This window comes from Dromiciops gliroides, chromosome 6, assembly GCF_019393635.1.
Source record: "Dromiciops gliroides isolate mDroGli1 chromosome 6, mDroGli1.pri, whole genome shotgun sequence".
NCBI classification, from domain to species: Eukaryota; Metazoa; Chordata; class Mammalia; order Microbiotheria; family Microbiotheriidae; genus Dromiciops; species Dromiciops gliroides.
The window spans coordinates 35503045-35524938 of record NC_057866.1 but is presented as its reverse complement, the minus strand read 5'-3'; the positions used below and the strand labels follow the sequence as shown (position 1 = coordinate 35524938).

Below are 21894 nucleotides of genomic sequence, written 5' to 3'. Positions count from 1 at the left end.
GAACCAAAGAGGACCTCAGAAATCATTTAGGCGCACCCTTTCATTTTACACACGAAGCACTGAGGTCCAGAGAGCTCATGGGACCCTCCATTTTAGAGATGAGGAAACTGAGGCCAGGGAGGCAAAGCAATGTATCCAAATCTGCCCAGGCAATAAATTGTAGAGATGACTTTAGACTTGGCTCATCCAGCTTCAAATCCAGGAGAACATTTCTATAACTTGTGTTATTAAAACCCTACACATGTTTTTCTTTAGCTTCTTGTAAGGACATCCTAGACTGTCTCCAGCCATCTCAAAACCTGATGTGGAATTCTTAAAATAAGGAAATCCACTTTCATTCTTTTGATACTGGCATAAGCCTCTTTGGGAAATTAATCAAACATTGCTTAAGAATCCAAGACTGTCCTTGGTCTACAGATACAAATCAGTTTGTGTAGATTTTAAACAAATGGTTTTTCTTTCTTTCTTTCTTCCTTTCTTCCTTTCTTCCTTTCTTCCTTCCTTCCTTTCTTTCTTTCTTTCTTTCTTTCTTTCTTTCTTTCTTTCTTTCTTTCTTTCTTTCTTTCTTTCTTTCTTTCTTTCTTTCTTTCTTTCTTTCTTTCCTTCCTTCCTTCCTCCCTCCATTACTCTTCCTTCTTTCCCTCCCTCCCTCTTTCTTTCTCTTTCTTTCTTTCTTCTTCCCTCCCTTCCTCCCTTCTTTCTCTCTCTCTCCCTTCCTTCCTTCCTTTTTTGGGGGAGAGTCTCAATAATAAAATCCATTTTTCATTTTTTGACTAGTTGTTTGGGTTTTATATAAACACAATAATTTTTGCTCCCAGCTAACTTGGATTAATATTATTTCTTTAAACAAGTTCTCTGCTGCTAACCCTTACCCCTTCTTTCCTCCACCATCATCACCACTTCCTTCATATCACACATGGAAAATAACCCCAGTTGCCTCAGCATCTTTTAATATTGGTGAAGGTAAGCATTTTCTCTTAAAAAGTAGGAAACAAGTTTCTTAGGACACAAACAGAATCTGATGCTTTTATTGGCTAATGGTATCCATTTATTTGACCGTTAGCAATTCTTTTTGGATACACTGCCAGTAGAGTTAGTTGCATGCCTCCAAGCCACCAGGAGAGAGGTATTGGCCTAGTTAAGCTAATGGTTTGTAAAAATTGGATCCAGGACAGATCTGGAAATTTTCCATCAAACTGACTTCAAAACAGATGTGTCCAGATGTACAGTTAGGAAGCACCAACTCTGGGAGAGTTCAGACTGCATCAAGAGAGGTGTCATGTCCAGTCCTGCTGTCCTCTGGCCTGGCCTAGGGAGATCCCAGCCAGAGGACTGGGTTCAGGTCTGAAAGCCACATTTTAGATGGTGAATAAGCTGGAGGGCATACCGGACAAAAGGATGGTGACAGCCTCAAGATCATTCCCGTGGTTGAAAAGCAGTTGAAGGAACAAATGATGTTAAGCCTAGAGAATAGAAAACCTAGGGAAAGGGCTCCTAACCTTTTGTGTATTATGAATTCCATTGATGGTCTGGTGAAGCCTCTAGACTGTTTCTCAGAATATTATTTTTATTAACAATTTGAACAATTTTTTTTAAACAATTGAAAGAAATGGGGAATCCTAGTAAGGGGTTAGTGAAAATAAAGATGTCATTTTTTCCCCCATCCAAGTTCACAGACCCTCTCCGATCTTTTCCCCCTGGTTAAGAGGCCCTTGCTTAGGGGGGACAGTTGTTAATGCCAAGTATTCAAAGGGATGCAATGTGAAAGAGGAATGGGACTTTTTTTCTGTTGGACTCCAGAGAGGAGGAGGGGTCATGGGTCTAAATTGAAAAGAAGATAATTTAGGTTTGACATGAGGGGAAAAAAATAGTGTAATGGGCTGCTTCAGGAGGCAGTGGAGGTCTGTGAGCAATGTTTAGACACCCACTTGTTGGTTATGTCATAAAGTAACAACACAGCACCGTAAAAGGAGGGGGGGGGTGGATTTGGAGTGAGAGCACCTGGGTTCAAATTCTGGCTCTTCCATTTACAAGCACTGTGACCTTGGGTAAGCCACTTATACACTCCAGGCCCAGTCAGGCTGGACCAGATACCTGCTAAGTTCTAAATGTAGGATCCTAGAGGGAATCTTTGGGTGAGTATGGGTTGGCCTGCTAGGTCTCTCTCAACTGTGAGAATCTGTAATATCTTTGGGAGAAATGCCATGGGACAAATTTTTGTTTTGTTCCTGTTGGAAATACCAGCAGAAGTCTTCTTCGGCACCCTGCGGGGAAGTGAAATCAAAGGGCAAAGATTCCCAGCTCAGGAATGGTACGAACCTCATGTACCCCTCGAATCTCAGAGATGAGTGGGGGCCTTTTTTTCTGGTGGCTGGCCTAGAGAGAAGTGGTTTGAGCTAGAAGTGGCCAGTCTAGAACCAAGGATTAGCCTTCCCTTTCTGTGTGGGCTTATTTCTCGGGCCTTTCCCAGGCCAAAATGAAAAAGAAGAAAGAAAGAAAAGAAAAGAAAAAAAACAACATGGTGGCATCCTTCCAGAGATGGCCTAGGAAAAACCCGGGCTTTCTGCTGGGATTTCTAAATGGGAAGTCTCGTAAGAGGTTGCCTGTGGTTTTGCCAGTTTTACATTGCCCTTGGAAAACAACCCAAGGCTTCTCATTTCCCTCTGTAAACATCGAGTGATTGACTGGACTCCTCTGTATGGGGGCCTGACTGATTTGAGCAATCCATCTCCAGATCTGACCAGAAGGCCAAGTTCTATGTGAATGAACTTGTGTTGCAACTCGGCAAGCCCCCCTCAAGGTCAGGTGGCTTCCCAGAATCCACAGCATTGGAAGACAGCTCTGGAAACCTCCTGGGTGATTCATTCCCAAGGCTTGACCCCATTCTTCACAAGACTGCCTCTCCTCTGGGCTGTGTAGGGAACTGTGAGGGTCATTCCTGCACAGTGTGTAGGGGCATCCTGGCTCCACAGAGAAGGAGGGCCCGAGAGGGTCATGGAGACAGCTGTGGGGTAGTGGTTGTGGGGGGGGAACAGCAAAATCTCCCCTTGCCTTCCTTCTGGCTTCTCTTTTCAGTTAATGTTATTTATTGGATGGAAAGAGGTCAGGATGAGGAACTGACCAACCCAGGTTTGAATCCAAACTTTCCATTGTTAACTGTGTGGCATCAGACAAATCACTTCACTTTTCTACCCCTCAGTGGCCCTAATTTGTCAAATGAGGGGGTTGGATTAGCTGAATTTGTAGGTTAATCCTGTTCAAAATCTTAGGTTACCACATCTCTCCTTGTTTGCCTCAGTTTCCTTAACAATAAAATGAATAATAAGTTGTTGTGAAGATCAAATAAGTCAATATTTATAAAGCACTTAACCCAGCGCCTGGCACAGAGTAACTGCTTGCTTGCTTCTTGCCTTCTCGTTGTAATAGGTCTTGTTTCTATAACGTTTTAAGTATTCTAACTTACTTTCCTAATAGCCTTATCTCATTTTACAGATGAGAAAACCGAGGCTCAAAGAGATTCAAGTAATGTGCCCAAGATGACTTAGATAGGAAGTAGTAGACTATAAAGTTGAAGGCTGATCTTTTCTCCTTTTTCCACTCTACCATGTGTGCTCTCTCTGTCTCTGTCTCTGTGTCTCTCTGTGTGTCTCTCCATGTGTCTCTCTGAGTCTCTCTGTCTCTCACCTTACAGAATGGATTCTTTCAACAAACAAGATTTTATTTTGGAAGGATGTTGGCCATTGGAGTTCCCCTGTACCAATCTCCACATGGGACCTAATTGAATGGATTTGTGGGCACTGGTTCCCAGAAATGAGACATGCAGACATAAGGACCAGGTTGGCATCAGGCAAAACACTGATATAAGGGAAGGATTGGTTTTTCTGACATTCTCCTACCTTCCATCTTCCCTTTTGGGATCCCCTTCCTCCCCTCTCATCTTTTATAACTACCCACACCCTCCTAGGCACCCCCAGGCACCTTCATCCAATCAAAACCATCAGGTACCTTCAAGAGACAGCAACGACAGTGACAACAAACATTCACATAGCCCTCCGATGTTTGCAAAATGCTTTAAAATGTCATTTCATTAGATCCCCACAACAACCCAGTGGGAATCACAGCACACCAGCCACATCCTATAGGACAAAGACTACCTTGCCAAAAGGGAAGATTGCAAGGAGGAAGATGACCGGCTCAGACAATGACAAGCAATCAGCAGCAAGGACTGACTCAGTGCCTGCCATGAGCCATGAGCACCAGACTTGGATTCAGGAAGATTTGAGTTCAAACCCTGTCTCAGACACTTTGTAGCTTCACGACCCGGGAGTCCCAACCTCTCTCTGCCTCAATTATCTCATCTGTAAAATGGGGATCATAATAGTACTTCAGATTATTGTGAAGATCAAACAAGGTAACATATGTAAAGTGTTTTGCAAACCTTAAAGAGTAGAATAAACAGTATGAATAGGTGGCAGAGGCAAACACTGGACCAAGAGGTGACGGCTGGAGAGACAATAGGAAAATGAATGGCTTACATTGATATAGCGCTTTAAAGTTTACAAAGCATTTTGTATTCATGATCCAATCAATCAAAAAGTATTTTTGAGGACCTACTACGTGCCAGGCACTGGTGATACAAGGACAAAGAATGAAAAATAAGACCCTACTGGCAAGGAGTCTCACAAAAGCCTCATAAGAGAAATATTATTATTCTTCCTACTTTACAGATGAGAGAGCTGAAGCTTAGGGCAAATGGTGATTTGTTCATATTCCCACAGTTAGTAAGTGTCAGAGGCAGGATTTGAAGCCAGGTTTTCCTCTCTCTAAGTTTGATATGTTATGATCCACAATCTCATCACACTGGCTTCAGGTTGAATCATGTCCTTTTCCTCTTCCTGCTGAAAAAGTGAATCAGTTTAACAAAGCAGTGATCTCCCTGAGTAGAGCCACATCATACAAGGAGGAAGGGGTTCCCTACCTAAGACGTTCATCCCATCCTTGAACTCCAAGCCCTTCTTAATAATCAGCTGGGTTTCCTCGGGGGCTTCTGTCTTGGTGTCATTCAGCAGAGAGATGATGGAGCTGGTAGTGTTGACTTCTTCACTGGCCTTGGGGGTGGCCATCACCTTCTTGGTTACTGTTTGGATCTGAGGGAGTGAAAAAGAAAAGGACACTTATAAACCCACATGAGGTTCATTTCACAAGTTTTGTAAAGAAACCCAAGTAACTTCCCCACCTTCCCCACTCTTCATAGCCTAGGAGAGAGATTAGGTTACAGCTTCTTCATGTTTTGGTGTCATGGACCCCTCTCTGGAGGTCTGCACGAGCCTTTGGGCCCCTCCTCTGAATGATTGTAAATGCATAAAATGCACTGAAATCTTTTTTAAAAAATTAGTTTCTGGACCCTAGATTAAGGACTCCTGGATTATGTGGAGATTGAGACCAGATGTTCACCATCTTTCTGTTCCCCTTACATACACACACACACACACACACACACACACACACACACACACATATATGCATATACATAATACATATGCATACACATATTGTATTATATCATATCGTATTATATACTATACTATATTATACTATGTTATATTACATCATTCCATTACATTATATACAAAACCACAAAAAATTACATTATATTACATTACATTACATCATATCATATCATATCATATCATATCATATCATATCATATCATATCATATCATATCATATCATATCTTATCTTATCTACCAGCTAGTCCTGGATCTCCTCCTTCTGCAAACATCCCTGTTACTTTCTCAGCAGAAACTGGATCCATTGCTCACAGGCTTCTCAGTGAGTAGTTCCCAAATATCTTTCCTAAACTGTGGTGCCCATTACCATGTGACTCCTGGGGTAACCCTCCTGTTACTCCAGGATAAGGTCCTATTATACTGCAGGTATAATCATATAAACCTTGTCGTTGTTGTTGAATCATTTTCAGTCATGTTTAACTCTTTGTGACCCCATCTGAGGTTTTCTTGGCAAAGATCCTAGAGTGGTTTGTCATTTCCTTTTCCTCCTCATTTTTTTTTTTTGATGAGGCAATTGGGGTTAAGTGACTTGCCCAGGGTCACACAGTTAGTAAGCGTCAAGTGTCTGAGGCCAGATTTGAACTCAGGTCCTCCTGAATCCAGGGCTGGTGCTTTATCCACTGCATCACATAGCTGCCCCTCTCTTCCTCATTTTACAGGTGAGGAAACTGAGGCAAACAGGGGAAAGTGACTTGCCCAGGGTCATACAGGTAGGAAGTATCTGAGTATGGATTTGAACTCAGGTCCTCCTAACTCCTGGCTCAGTGCACTATTTACTGCATCACCTACCTGCAGTGCTTATGCCGAAGTCATTATTATGACACTACCTCTAGAGAACTCTCTTGAGAAACTGCTATAGTTTGAGACATTTGTGACCAACATGTATGTACTATTCTTGACATTAGGGATGAGAAGGAAAAGAAATGCGAATGTCTTTTGAGTTAAACAAGAAACCAAATTCACACAAACCCCAAATTCACACAACCACACAGTGCCTGGTATACAATAGGCACTTAATAAATGTTTATTGGATTGGACTGGAAGTCACCTTGAGATAGGAAATTCCACTGCCCTGAAACCGGTCCGGTTTCCTGTCAAGTTTGTTTCTATAGGTGAATCGGCTTTGGAGGTTCTCTCCCACCCAAGGCCCTGCATTCATTGTCTCACCTCGGGGTCACTGAGATGAGACAACAAATGTCTCAGGGTCCCTCCTGACACACCACTGTGCCAAGAAGAGCCACTCTGCCAGAATCAGACCACTTTGAGGCCGCCCTTACCGCCACCTTTCCAATCCATCCTGAGCCCTTGGGGTCAGATTTAATTCAAGTTCCAAGGAGCACTATGATTGGGAAGCAAGGCATGGTTATGCTCCTTCCCCAGGGGACAGTTTAGGACCTGAGACCTTTTGTTAAGTGGGAGTGCACATTGGGGTCCTAATGGTGCAAAGGTCAAAGGAGTCAACCCCTAAGGGATTTCACAACCAGTAATGGTGGAAGAGTCTTCCCCTCACACTAGCCAGCTATTTTGCAAACACAGGCCACTGGTCAAAAGAAAGGTCAGGGTCCAAGACAGTGTTTATGACAAAACAAAAACACCTTCCTCCCTCCCCACCCCACGCCCCCTTACTGGAACAAAAAACAACCAAGTCCAAGTTTATGCCTGACCAAGAGTGGGCGATGAGTGTCTCCTTCATGCCTGCAGGATGTCCTAGAATTAGGATGTGAGTTAGTGAGAGGAGGAGGAGGAGGAGGAACTAGACATGTCCTTGTCTACCCCTTCCCCACCTCCACCACTGTCTACCCCGTCCAGTTTCCAGAAGCCACTGTCCCAGAGTCCAGATAATCTGGGAAACATCTAAGAATGGCTCCGGCAAGCTGGAGGACTTGCTAGAGTAAACCAAGCCATTTGCCTGCCCACTAATTGCTCAGATCGGAGTATTTTTGACCAGAAAGAGAAAACTGCCTGGATAGAGGGAGACTTGCGAGAATCCCTCTGACACACTCCATGCTGTGGTTAACAACAAAGTGATGGGCACTTGAAGATCTGTGGTCTCAGATGATGGGGCTTCTGTGGGTCATTGAATAATAAGGACCAAAGATTTATAGCTGGGAGGGACCTCAAAGGACATCTTGTCCAGCCCCCCTCCCCCATTTTACAGGTGAGGAAACTAAAGTCTAGGGAGGTGAAGGTCACACATAGTCATCTTAAAAGTTTGAAAGATGCTTTACATATATATTAAATCAGTTAAGCCACATGGTCTCCTTGTGAAATAGGCACTTTGAGTATTGTACCCATTTTATAGATGAGAAAAACCTGGATCAGACAAGTAAAGTGACTTGCTCCTTGTCACACAGCTAGTGAGTTTCAGAGGCAAGATTTGAACTCAGGTCTTCCTCCAAGTTCAGCATTCTGGCCACCCTGGCATTCTGCCTCTTGTTGAAAGGGTACTAAAGGAAAAAATGTGCTCTCATCTGGTACAGAGCATAGAATAATCATATCCTTTAGAAGAGGAGAATGAGGAGCTCATATGGCAGTCACAGATTGGTCAAGAAAAGTATGGGAGAGGAGGGAGAGAGAGGTGGAGGGAAGGAAGTGGAGAAAGAGGGAGACAGAAAGAAACAGAGAGAGACATACACAAAGACAGAGAGAGGCAGAAACAAGTGGATAGCCAGAGAGAAGCGGGGAGGGAAAGGGAAAGGGAAAGGGAAAGGGAAAGGGAAAGGGAAAGGGAAAGGGAAAGGGAAAGGGAAAGGGAAAGAGACAGAGAGCTCGAGTCAGAGAGAGAGGGAGAGAAATGGGGAGAAGGGGGGGAAGGGAGAAAAAGGGAGGGAAAGGGAAAGATAGAGACAGAGAAAGACGGACAGACACAGAGAGGAGGGAGGAAAAGGGAAGGAGGGAAGGAGACAGAGTCACAGAGGGAGAGGGAGAGAGATGGGGAAAAGGGGGGAAAGGTAGAAAAAAGGAAGGGAAAGGGAAAGACAGAGAGAGAGACAGAGAAAGATGGAGACAGAGAGAAACAGACAGAGATATAGAAAGGAAAAAAGGGATAGACTCAGATAAAAAGAGATACAGACAGTCAGAGAACAAACAAGAAATAAACAGAAAGACACAATGTTGACAGAGACAGAGAGTCATATATATGTATGTGTATATATATATATATGCATATTTTATAGAGACAGACAGAGAGACAGAAATACAGACAGGGAAACAGAGACAATCATGGAGAAAGAGCATAAGAAATAAAGAGAGAGATCAAGAAAGAGAAAGAAAGTCAGATGGGGCATCTAGGTGGCACAGTGGATAAAGTACAGGCCCTGGATTCAGGAGGACCTGAGTTCAAATCCAGCCTCAGACACTTGACACTTAATAGCTGTGTGACCCTGGGCAAGTCACTTAACCCTCATTGTCCTTAAAAGAGACAGACAGAGACAGAGAAACAGAGAGACAGAGATCGGAACACATATCATCCCTTAGTTTTCCTCACCAGAATCCCAAGGACAACCTCTCTATACCTGTAAGAAGTTCAAATTCAGTAGGGAAAAGGAGAGCCTCGGGTTACCTGTTGGAAACATGCTTGGACAAGGTTCTCAGGGAACAGGTTTCGGATAAGGTCAAGGAAGGCATCCAAGCTGGACACCTCATCATTCTTCTTGCCGGGTCCCAGCTGCTTCTTCAGTTTGGGGTTCCCTGGGTGGATGGCCAAGACCAAAATAACTCCCAGCACAGCAGCAATGATGGTGGTAGACATGTAGTAAACCATGGCTCTTGTCCCCAGTCGGCCACTGGCTTTAGCATCCAAGCCAGCGAGACCTAGAGACAAAAGAAACAGAGCTGGGAAAACTATGACCTAACCCATTCTAGTTTTCTGTCTTTTACTCTGACATTCAGCTCCAAAGTGGCAAAAGACATTTATCATCTGCAGATGAATCAAGCCTGGGAGGGAAACTCAATGCTTTGAATCACAGAGACAAGATTTTGACAGGCTAGAACAATGGCTTAAATCAAACGAGGTGAAATTTAGTACAAAAAAGTATCAAGTCCTCCACCTGGGGACCAAAAAATCAACCCCAGAAATACAAGATGGGGAATATGGCTCCACAAAAACTCATGTGAAAAAGATCTGGGGTTCTAAGAGGACTGCAAGTTAAATATGCATCAACAGCATATTACCTGGCAGCTACAAAAGCTATGTGGTCTGCATTGAGGGGCATCATCAAGTCTAGGACTGGGGGGGCATCATAGTCCAGTTGTACCCTTCCTTTCCTGTTCAGAACACATTAGCAACATGTTTTTAGGGAGGGCATCAACAGTTGGAGGGCATACAGAGGAGAGAAATTAGGATAGTGAAGAGCCTCAAGACCATGCCTTATGAGGTCCAGTTGAAAGATATAAGCATGCTTAACTAGTAGAAGACTAAGGGAGGACATGATTGCTCTCCAAGTATTTAAGCTTGGTTGTCATGTAGAAATGGGATTACCCTTTTTCCACTTGACACAGGGGAGGGCCAGGAGCAATCCTACCAATCAAAGTTGTCCAAAAGTAGAATGGGCTCAGTCGGTAGTGGCTCCTTCTCATTGGAAGTCTTTGAGAGGGTCCGGATACCCTCTTCCCAGAAGAGATTCCTCTACAGGTACAGGTGGGAGCAGATGCACTCCGTGGACCCATCTGTGATTCACAGAACCACTCAATGCAGGTGGGGTGAGTAGGGGGTACAGTGAACAGAGTGCTGGGGCTGGAGTCAGGAAGACTTGAGTTCAAATCTGGCCTCAGACACTACTTACTAGCTGTGTGGCTCTGGGCAAGTCACTTCACCTGTCTGCCTCAGTTTCCTCATCTCTAAAATGAGGATAATCATATCACCTACCTTCAAGGGTTGTTGTGAGGATGAGATAATAATTAAAAAGTGCTTAGCACAGTGCCTGGCACATAGTAAGTGTTATATAAATGTTAGCCATTACTACTACTACTACTACTCCTCTCAGACTTATATCCTGTCCATCTCACCTGTGATCAAGCTGGAGATGATTAAAGGGAGGATGAGCATCTTTAGCATCCTCATGAGGATGTCTCCTGGGAACGCTATCAACATGACCACATCAGGGTGGATGGGAGATGCCAAGCGAAGAAGACCTCCACAGACAGCTCCAAGGATGACGCCTGCAAGGAAGAAGGAAGAAGAAATCAGCAAGTGTTCTGTCCCCAAAGACCACAGTGCAGAGCGTCCTGGTTCTCCTTCATCTTGGCTTTTTGTGATGGGGATGACAAACACAACCCCAGGAGGAAACCAGCATCATTAGTGCTTGTGGTCCCGAGGAAGACAAATTCTCTTGCTTTAATGACTCTGGAAACCAGGGCTAGGAGAGTCACGCAGAGTGTGTTCAAAAAAGTATTTCTGGGATGGGTTATTTAGGCACAAAATCCCAGAGACTGGAGGTGGGACAGACCCGGAGAGATAAATGTAGCTCTTGTCTCTACCTCCACCATCCACCTCAAACTAGAGAGAGGGAAATGGGGATATGAAAGGGAAAGTATTTTATTATTTCTCCAGCCTTGATAGAGCAAATATTTGTGAAAGAGCACTGTCTCTAGAATTAGAGTACCTGAGTTTGAATCCCACCTCTGACACTCACAAGCTGTGAGTCCCTGGGCAATCTGTTGAAGTCACCTAACCAAAGCAAACAGGCAGTAAGTATCAAAGGTGGGATTCGAACTCATGCCCTGTGACTCCAGAGTTGGTGTTTGACTTTCCATTGTGCCAATCTCCTGACATTGTGGAGTGGGGGGGATATAACATATAAAAAGATAATCACTGAGGTGATTATTTGAGGAAGGAGGGAGCACTCATGGGGAGGGGATCAGACACAGCTTTCTTTAGGTCCTAGAGCTGAATCCTAAAGGAATTAAGGGAGTGTCAAATGCACAATGGGCATGGACAGCCTGGACTGAGGTAGATCAGCAGCTGGGCTGTGATTTAGACTCTTAGAGAGTTATTTGAAGCATCCAGAAGGAAATGACTTATTCAGGGTGACACACCTACCATGTATCAGAGACAGACTTCAGCCCAGGGCCGGTAGATTCCAAGGCAGGCCCCCTCTTTCCTCTATGTCCTGTTCTCTTTCACTTCTTACATATAATGGGATTTTTAGAGATCCCATTTTATGGAGAGGAACGTTGGGAAAAGATTATTTTTGTTCATTGATTATTGTTAGGTCGTTGTTCGGGAGGGGGGTGGGAACAATTAGGGAATGCTGACAGATTTGTGAACCATAATCAAACACTTAGACTTGGGACTTTTCACCCAAACAACTGCTTGTGAGTCTACAGTTAGCTGCCCAAGACCACATCAGAAACCACCAAAAGGTCTGGCTGTTCTCTCTGGCCAAAAAGCCCCTGTGGCCACCTCAGACGAGGAAGCCCTAACTCATTGACTTTAGTAGTAAGTCCCAAAGTGGGCTGGGAGTGTCTGGACTCTGACAGGTGGAGGAACCAGAGGTTCAAAGGCCTCTAAGCATACCCCCTACTGTCTCCTTCATGCCCCTTTTCATCTGAAAGATGGAAAATCCCTCTTATTCAGAGATGCAAGGAGTCCTCAATGACCCATGTCACTGTTCTGAGGTCAGTTCATGAGAGGTCATTGAATATCTGTTCCCCAAACTCCCAGCCAACGCTGCCCGGGGTAGATTGGCTCCAGGAGGGCTGGAGAACAGATGGGTGAGATGGGCAGAGCTTCTTAGGGGGGGAAATGAAACAGATGGAGAAGTTATACAAGAGCTTATTCTGGGGATAGCAAGCATCAGCAGTCACTAGGGGCTGATGCAAGGCTGTTTGTCCTGAGGCCCTTAATCCATGCTGACTGGACAAGTCCCAGTTAATAGTCTCAATGGAAAAAGAGGGGCAGCTAGGTGATGCAGTGGATAGAGCACCAGCCCTGGAGTCAGGAGTACCTGAGTTCAAATCTAGCCTCAGACACTTGACACTTACTAGCTGTGTGACCCTGGGCAAGTCACTTAACCCCAATTGCCTCACTAAAAAATAAAAAAAAATTAAATTAAATTAAATTAAAAAAAAAGGAAAAAGAACCAATTTTCATACAGCTAGAGCTGGATGGAACCTCAGAGATCATCTAATGCCACCTCTTAATTTTACAGATGAAGGAACTGAGACCTGTGATGGGTAAGTAGCTTGTTCAAGGCCCCACAGGTGGGGGTCAGAAGAGGGAATGGGTCCCAGGTCTGCCAATTCTAGAAGACTACCTGACCCATCTATGCTGATCAGAGCTTAGCAAGACCTGACTTTCTTTCTCTGATCACCTAGTTCCCAAGCCTAGTTACCCAAGGAGGGACAGATGTTTGTTTCAAAGGATCCCCTTCCTCGGTAGATGGCTCCCCCACTCCCCATTTGCCAAGGTGACAAATTCATCCATGTTCATATCCTGTTCGCGGAAGGCTAGATGAGACCTTGGGATCCCTCCCAGGGAACACCACCATCTCTTAACAATGGGCTCCTGGTGACCATGCCTTTATTTCTCTGATGAAAAAAATTGGGGGGAGGGGGGCATAATTTGTAGATTGAGCCAAAAGACTCTCATCATGAGAATATAAATTTACATTTGTATAACTAATTCTCTGATATCTAAAAAGCAGGAAGCTGAAACTCAACCTTCCTGTTCTTGACTCCATACTTAGAAAAGAGATAAAGAGATACCCTGACTGAAGTTTTACTTCAAAATCCTAAAGTAATTTTTATTTTAACTAAGTAAAAGCCCTATTACACTGGTATAGTCATACCCCCTTCTCATGTCTAGGCTTTGTTCTTTAATATCAGCAAAAATCTCTATATGGACATCATGAAGACATGATTTGACCATCAATAGAAATTAACCCCCAAACCATTAAGGTGCATTATGCCAGGCTCTTACCATGTATTTCACAAATTAAGTCCCATGAATATTATTTTGATTGTTTTTCTATTCAAGTCTAAGCTTTTTCTTTTTGGGGGTTGGATAAAACTTTCTTTCTTTCTTTCTTTCTTTCTTTCTTTCTTTCTTTCTTTCTTTCTTTCTTCCTTCCTTCCTTTCTCCTTCCTTCCTTTCTTCCTTTCTCCTTCCCTCCTTTCTTTCCTTCCTTCCCTCATTTCTTTCTTTCTTCCTTCCTTCCTTTCTTTCTTTTCCTCCTTCCTTCCTTCCTTTCTTTTTCTTTCTTCCTTCCTTTCTTTTTCTTTCTTTCTTCCTTCCTTCCTTTCCCTCCTTCCCTCCTTCCTTCCTTTTTTTTTTGGGGGGGGGAGGGCTGGGCAATGAGGGTCAAGTGTCTTGCCCAAGGTCACACAGCAAGTAAGTGTCAAGTGTCTGAGGTCGGATTTGAACTCAGGTCCTCCTGAACCCCAGAGCCAGTGCTTTATCTACTGTGCCACCTAGCTGTCCCCCAACGGGTTGGATAAGTTTCACCAGGATCTTGTTTTAATATATTTAAGTCATGCTTCTATTAATGTAGTGAGTGAAAAGTAAATTGTAAAGGAATCTTTCATTGCTAGATGAGTAAGAACAGGACTTTGGATTGCTCAAAAAGGACACTGTGTGACTATCCTTAAGTGAGAGGGGAGCTGTCGTTAAGAGTCATTCCATGGTGAAAATAAGTGCACACTTACGGGCACTTCAATGAGTCAGTGGTATCATCGAGGCGGGGATTTCCTCTAACAGGATAAATAGTGACCCTTTTCTGGCTGCTAAGCCAGCAGGATTCTTGTCCACACCCTTCCAAGAAGCCTCCATGAGGTGTTGGGCAGGGGAACCTGACCTACTGGGGAGCTGACTAGACTTCTCTGGACACTGTGTAGATACCAATGGGGTACATGGGCTGGCCACTGACTGTTCCTTGTTCTTGTTTATGCCCCTGGCCCGCCTCTTCTTCCTCCCAGCCACTCACCTCTAGGGCGACATTTCTTCTTCTGGTTCTCTTGGGCAATTCTTGGTGGGGAACAACAGACTTAGGCCTATTCCTGGCTGCCACGTGCCTTTCCATTGCCCTTTGGGCGACCCAACATTTTAACACATGTGCAAAATGTATTTCAGCACAGGAAATGCCACATATGGCGAATCAAAGAGATTTGAGGGATTTTTTAAAAAATAAAGATAGAGGATAAAGAAAGAATGACCATCACAGCAATAGACACACTAACTACAATCAGACAATATACATACATACACACACACCCAAGCCCAATAATAACAATGGCAAAACATGAAAATTCAAAGTAGAAAAATATTAGAAGGGAACATGAAAAGGGATGAGATGCTTCTGTTATATTTTTTTAAACATTAATGTACACTTTTTAAAAAATTGTTAAATGTTAGTCAGCTGAGGGGGCAGCTAGGTGGCACAGTGACTAAAGCACCAGCCATGGATTCAGGAGGACTTGAGTTCAAATCTGGCCTCAGACACTTGACAGTTACTAGCTGTGTGACCCTGGGCAAGTCACTTAATCCTCATTGCTGTGCAAAAAACCCCAAACAAATAAACAAGAACACATAAATGTTAGTCAGGTGGGAGAACAAAATGGCTGCCAGCTTGGGGGTGAGTGGACATCTTTGGGGTCACGAGAAGCCTTGTGTACCCCTGAAACCAGATCAAGTAGACAATATCTTTTTCTACCTATTGATACGGGCAGCCCCACTTCCTCATTTATGAGCAGAGACTCTCAGCAATTCGTTTTGAGTCAACCCAACAAGAAGAATAAAAGGGCTCTACTCAGCACCAGTCATTGCTCCAGTGAGAAAAATCAAAAGGCTAACATTTATGTGGTAATTCTTATTCTCCAGGAATTCTGCCATCTCTGGGGAAAGGAAAGCCCAAAGGATTCTGTACCTGCCCTCAGAGAACTAACACTGTACTTGAGTCCCTAGAGCAGGGATCTCTAACCGGGAGTCTGTGTACGTGTGATGCATGTGTATGTATGTGTACATACATGTGCACATGCAACACACACATGTGGGTATGCACACGTGTATACACATCAGTGTGTGCGTGCATGTATGCACCTATGTGTGCATGTGTACCACTAGTGAGCATGCATGTGTACTCATATATGCACCTACACCTAACTTATTATATATCCTATAATGACTATTTTATTATATATCCTAATAAACTTACTAATTACATATTGTATTGTACAATTACACATCATTATGATATCACATTATATAATATTAGCACAATGTGTTTTATAATTATTGATATCATATATTATGATGTACAATACAATGATACCTAGATATATATTTATACAGATAAATACATATATGTGTGTATATAGTCAAGCTTTTAGACTTCTCAGAATAATGTTTTTAAATTTATAAAACACAGAGGATTACAAAGGAAACTAATTCTATTGAAATACAATTATCAGTGTATATGTAAAGATAGATAATATAGTGATAATACAGTTACCAGTATATATAGGTATACAATATATGTATATACATATAGATAGATAAATAACTGTTTCAATATAATTCGTTTCCTTCAAAGTCCTTTATCTATTTTCTACATTTAAAAACATTATTCTGAGAACTCAATAAGCTTAACTAGACTCCAGAAGAGTCTGTAACATACAAAAAGGGCAAGAATCCCACCATCAGCATAATTTTTTCTTTTTCTTTTTCAGGGCAATGAGGGTTAAGTGACTTGCCCAGGGTCACACAACTAGTGTCAAGTATCTGATACTGGATTTGAACCCAGCTCCTCCTGAATCCAGGGACGGTGCTTTATCCACTGTGCCATCTAGCTGCCACCTAGCTGCCCCCCAGCATAATTCTTCTCTTTGCTGATGAGAAAATGGAGTTCCAGGGAAGTTAAGTCACAACATTAGCAAGTGGCAGAGCTGGTATTTCAGCTCCAATCCTCTGAATAGATTCTCTCATCTGGGAAATGGGTGCTATTAGGTCTGGCCCTGGAGTCAATGATACATGGATTGAAATCTAGCCACAGACATTTTTTAGCTGTGTGGCCCTGGGCAAGTCACTTTACCTCTGCCTTCTTCAGTTTCTCCCTCTGTAAAATGGGCATGCTAATAACACCTATCCCACTCCAGGGTGTCTTGTGCAGACAAAATCAGGTTAATATTTATGAAGCGCTTGGCAAACCTTCAAGTGCTCTATAAGATGCTAGTAGTTGCATGGCTAGTCTTTCTCTGGGCTAGTCATTCCCCTTCCTATAATCAGTCCCCTTTCCCTCAGACTGGAACACATAAGACATGGAGGGATTATATCCAGAACATACCAAATACTGTCAGAGAAAGCAGAAGGTTCTTCCCTAGACTGTTCCATATCCTCAGGCACAAGTTTTTGCGTTTGGGTTCGTCTGAACTCAGGTGACTTTCATGCATCCGCACTTCCACTTGCTTGGGCATATTGTTGGCACTGTAAGGGAAGTGGAGAAATTAGATTGTAGATGTGTCCTGGAAGACCGGGGATGGGAGCCCACAGGTACCAAAGGGAAGAGGAGGCTCTCTCTTTTGTTCTCTCTTCCCAGATATAACCAGGAGGCTTTAGGTGCTAGGGCATCGACTGACCCGTGGGACCCAGCTCACTTTCAATACTGCCATTCAAAATTGTTTTTAAAATATTTCTAGAAGCTCTTTTTGTGGTGGCTAAGAATTGGAAATCAAAGGAATGCCCATCAATTGGGGAATGGCTAAACAAGCTGTGGTATATCATGGTGATGAAATATTATTGCGTTATTAGAAATGACAAGAAGGATGCTTTCAGAAAGGACTGGAAAGACTTGTATGGACTGATGCATAGTGAAGTGAGCAGAACCAGGAGAACGTTGTGCACAGAGACATCAATATTGTTTGATGAAGAACTGCGAATGACGACTATTTACAACAATACAGTGATCCAAGGCAGTCCCAAAGGACTAATGATGAAGCATACTATCCACCTCTAGAGAAAGAACTAATATTGATTGAACACAGACTGAAGCTGCTATTTTTGCTTTCTTTCATTTTTTCTTTCATTCAAGTTTTCTTATACAAAATAACTAATAAAGTAATATTTTACATATTTGCACATTCATAACCTGTATCTGATTACTTACCACCTTAGGGAGGGAGAAGGGGAAGGAGAGATAGAATTTGGAACTCAAAATCTTAAATTAAAATTTTTCGTAAAGAATGAAATAAAACATTTAATAAATGAAAAACATTTTTAATAAAATGAATGGTGCTCAATTTAAAATGACTTCCATGGTATATGGGCACAGGGAAGAAAGTAAGGAAATGAGTGCTTACTATGTGCCAGGGACTTTACAAATATTCTCTCATTTAATAATAATAATAATAATAATAATAATAATAATAACAACAACAACAACAACATTTATATGGCACTTACAATGTGCCAAGCACTGGGCTAAGCACTTTACAAATATTCTCTCATTTGATTCTCACAACAGGCCTGGGAGGCACGTATTATTATTATTATTATCCCCATTTTATAAATGAGGAAACTGAGGCAGACAGGTCAAATGATTTATCCAGGGTCACACAGCTAGTAATTGTCTGAGGCAGGATTTGAATTCAGCTCCTCAGGTCTCTAGGCCCAGGGCCCTATCCAAAATGCTAGCTGCCCCAATAGCCACTTAGCTTGGGGCTAGGGATACAAAAACAAAAATGAGCCATCCTCTGCTCTCTGGGAGCTCACAGTCTCCGGGAGGGAAACAATGTACCCAGATAGATCTAAACAAAGTTTATGCAGAGTGTTTCTGCAAAGCCCTAACACGTGGGTGGGTCTTCAGGCAGGGCCCCTGGAGCTCAGATTTCAAGAGGAAGTACAGAGGGGAGAGTGGGTTCCAGGCTTGGGGGAGGGCTTTGCGAAGGTGCAGAGGTGGCATTCTCCAGCTACAATAGCCAGGGCTGACACCCTGAAATGTACAGTGTCCACCTCGTAGATTTCTACCAAGGCAAAAGTTGAAAAATACCATCCTGAAATGTGCAACTTTTCCAAAAGCAGTCCCAGGCCAGCCCTCCCAGGGACACTGGACTCCTCCATATTCTGCTTACTTCCCATTTCCATCTCCAGATTCCAGGCCTTAGCCCTGACAGTCCCCCATGCCTGAACTCTGCCTCCTCATCTTCACCCCCTGGCTTCCCTCAAGTCCTAGCTAAAATCGTACCTTCTACAAAAAGTCTTTTCCTATCCCCCTTAATTCTATGACCTTCTGTCAATTGGTCATCTACAAATGATCCAGTCTGTAGTTTGTTTTCGAGGGCAGCTAGGTGACTTAGTGGATAGAACGCTGAGCATGGAGTCAGGAAGACCAGAGTTCAAATCTGGCCTCAGACACTTACTGTGTGATCCTGGAAAAGTCACTTAACCTTGTTTGCCTTAATTCCCTCAGTTTCCTCATCTGTCAGATAGCAAACCACTCCAATATCTTTGCCGAGAAGTGCTTAACAAATGTTTATTGACTGATTTCATCAGCATGATGCCGAATAGTGAGGCAGCTGCTGTGATAACGGAAAACTTTGAACAAGGCTCCAATTTGCTCAGACTTTAGCCTCTCTGTTGCGTTATTATAACAGCTGAGTCCATTGGGAAATGGCACGTTTCTTCTTCTTCTTCTTTTTTTTTTAACCCACGTCCTGTGACTCATTTCTTTAACTGAAAGTTTGTTCACAAGCAACACCCATTCTGCAAAACATTCTCTGGGGCTCGGAAGAGGAGGGGGCTGGGGAGAGGGAACACGGGCTGCTGCTAAGTTTGAAACTATTTGTGGATGAGCCCAAAGACCTGCTTTTTATTAGCATTCGATGCCTCCCCTCTGCCAAGAGCCTCTAATAATAGGCTTATTAGATGCAGCGTCTGTTCCAGATTTCCTGCCTCAAACACTCCAGCTCTCTCTCTCTCTCTCTCTCTCTCTCTCTCTCTCTCTCTCTCTCTCTCTCTCTCTCTCTGTCTCTCTCTCTCTCTCTGTCTCTCTCTCTCTGTCTCTCTCTCTCTGTCTCTCTCTCTCTCTCTCTCCCTCTCTCTCTCTCTTTCTCTCACTGGATGCTAATTTTCTCTCACTTCTTCAGTCCAGGAAGTGGCAAAAAATGGAGGGAAAAGTGTTTCCCAGGGGAATCCGCCAGCAACTGATGGACTTGCCCAGTGAAAGGCAAGTGGGAATTACCACCACCACCACCACCCCCCCCGCCATCATCTCCCCAACTGTCGTTGAATTTCCCCACCTCGAGGACCCACAGCCTTGGGATGTAAGAGAGGATGCAGTCATTGGGTTTGGGTCTCGTGGCTCTGCCCCCAAAAAGCCCCAGTGAGAAAGGGGCCTGGAATCTCAAGGAGAAAAGCAAGTGAAGAAGGGGGACTTCCCCACCCTGGGAAAAATTAGGGTAATTGTCAGTTGGGAAAAGGAATGCTGGAAATTCTCTGGGAGAACAAGCATCGAGATGCTGAGACTTCTACAGCTGTAAGCTTTCAACAGGAGTGGATTTTTCCCTCCTCCCTAAAGAATTCCCCCAGGGGGTTTTCAGGGGCCACTGTTTTGTTAACTTTGGCAGGCTCCTTGGCAACTCTGGGGTTCTAGAATTTCTCACCATGCTTTTGTCCTTCGGAGGAAGTCATCTGCCTCCTTGACCCTCTGAAACTAAGCTCATCGATGCCTAGAGTTGCCTGGACCAGGTTAGAATTTGACTGGGAAATATTTAATAAAATTAATTAAAATACAAATAAAACATAGATAATGGCACTTTGTAGTTTTCTAAGTCAATATGTGGTCCGCAGGGATCCATTCTTATGTACAGTTGGTGATCCCCTCTATCAGTTCTGTGGAGTCAAATAGAGTTCAACACCACTGCATTAAGCTACCTAGATGCACACACACACACCCCTTCTAAACTCACTTCTGTGATCTTGGGCATTGAATTCAGGGTGGGGTGGGGTTCCAGTTCTTACATCTCCAGGCTATTATTACTCATAAAAGACCTGATCTGTGGGTCAAAAAACATCCTCCACACTAAAGAAATCCTAGATCCATCTCCTTCCCACTCTCCCCACCTTCGTGATATTTAACAAAGTCCATATTGAACTCTTTCCACCCAACACAGGCTGTATCCGGTGGAATACCATGTTCCTTGGGAACATGCACTGGGACATTTTTTTTAATCATCTAGGACAGTGCTTAGCACATAAAAAGTACTGCATGATGTCATAGGAAAAGACTAAAGCTAATTACTTTGCCCTCTGGTCATGTACCAATAGCATCATTTTCTTTGAATTGGGGAACATTGGTGCCTGGCACTCATGGGGGGGAGTGAGGGGGGAGTAGATATCAGTCAATCAATCAATGGCGATTTACTGAACATTTTGTTTTTGCCAGGAACTGCCCTGGGTGCTGTTGTTACGTTCCAACCCTTTGGAAGCTTGGATTCTATTGGAGAGACAGATTGAGTCAGAGCACTTAGGGCCTGATTCTCACTCTGTAGCAACTTGTATGACCTTGGGGAAGTCACTTCATGTCTTTGGCCTGAGTTCCTTCACCAGGTATTAGACTAGATGACTAAATCTGGGATCCTTGGATCCTTTGAAAGCTCGAGGATGGGAAAGTTCTGGGGTGTAGAAAATACAGGCCTCATAGTCACATCTAGGGCTCCTAAAAAAGATACCAGACTATCTCTGTACCTCAGCTTCCTCTTATGTAAACTGGGGATCAAAATACTTGTTAAAAAAAATGATTTCACGGGGCAACTAGGTGGTGCAGGAGATAGAGCACCAGCTCTGGAGTCAGGAGGACCTGAGTTCAAATCCAGCCTCAGGCACTTAACACTTTACAAGCTGTGTGACACTGGGCTAGTCACTGAACCCCATTTGTCTCCGTTTCCTAATCTGTAAAATGAGCTGGAGAAGGAAATGGCAAACCACTCCAGTATTTTCACCAAGACAACCCTAAATGGGGTCACAAAGAGTTAGACATGACTGAACAACAAGGCACACATCAGAAGGAATATGATTGTGCAATAAGAAATGACAAATAGGCCCAACCCAGAAAAATATAGGAATGCTAATATGAATGGATGTGGGGAAAAAGTAGAACCAGGAAAGCCATGTCTGCCCCTGGAGTAATATACAGCTAAACAGCAGTCAAGCTCTGTACTGACCAATCTTAGTCTAGGAGAATAGATGAAGGAGTGCACTTCTTTTGCCTCTTTAGAGAGGTGGTAGACCATGGGTTTGCTGTGGTGCATACACTGTCAGACAGAACTTTGTTGTCTACAGGTCTAAATATTTTTTCTTTTCACAAGATGGTAAATATCAGTAAATGATAGAAG

The 21894-nt window shown here is 43.4% G+C and overlaps 1 protein-coding gene across 3 annotated transcripts in view; it reads right to left on the bottom strand.

Annotated features, from left to right (window-relative positions):
- The window catches only part of SLC1A2 (solute carrier family 1 member 2), a 220645-nt gene that overhangs the window by 96981 nt on the left and 101770 nt on the right, over positions 1 to 21894 (bottom strand). For all 3 annotated transcript variants that reach the window (XR_006353653.1, XM_043973243.1, XM_043973242.1), the window contains exons 2-5: positions 16851 to 16990; positions 10579 to 10731; positions 9134 to 9384; positions 4979 to 5147 (exon numbers count right to left, since the gene is read on the bottom strand). Coding sequence is in view for 2 of the 3 variants with exons in the window: in XM_043973242.1 (XP_043829177.1) it covers positions 4979 to 5147; positions 9134 to 9384; positions 10579 to 10731; positions 16851 to 16990 (713 nt within the window). In the remaining variant the exon portion in view is untranslated. The remainder of the gene's footprint in view (positions 1 to 4978; positions 5148 to 9133; positions 9385 to 10578; positions 10732 to 16850; positions 16991 to 21894) is intronic.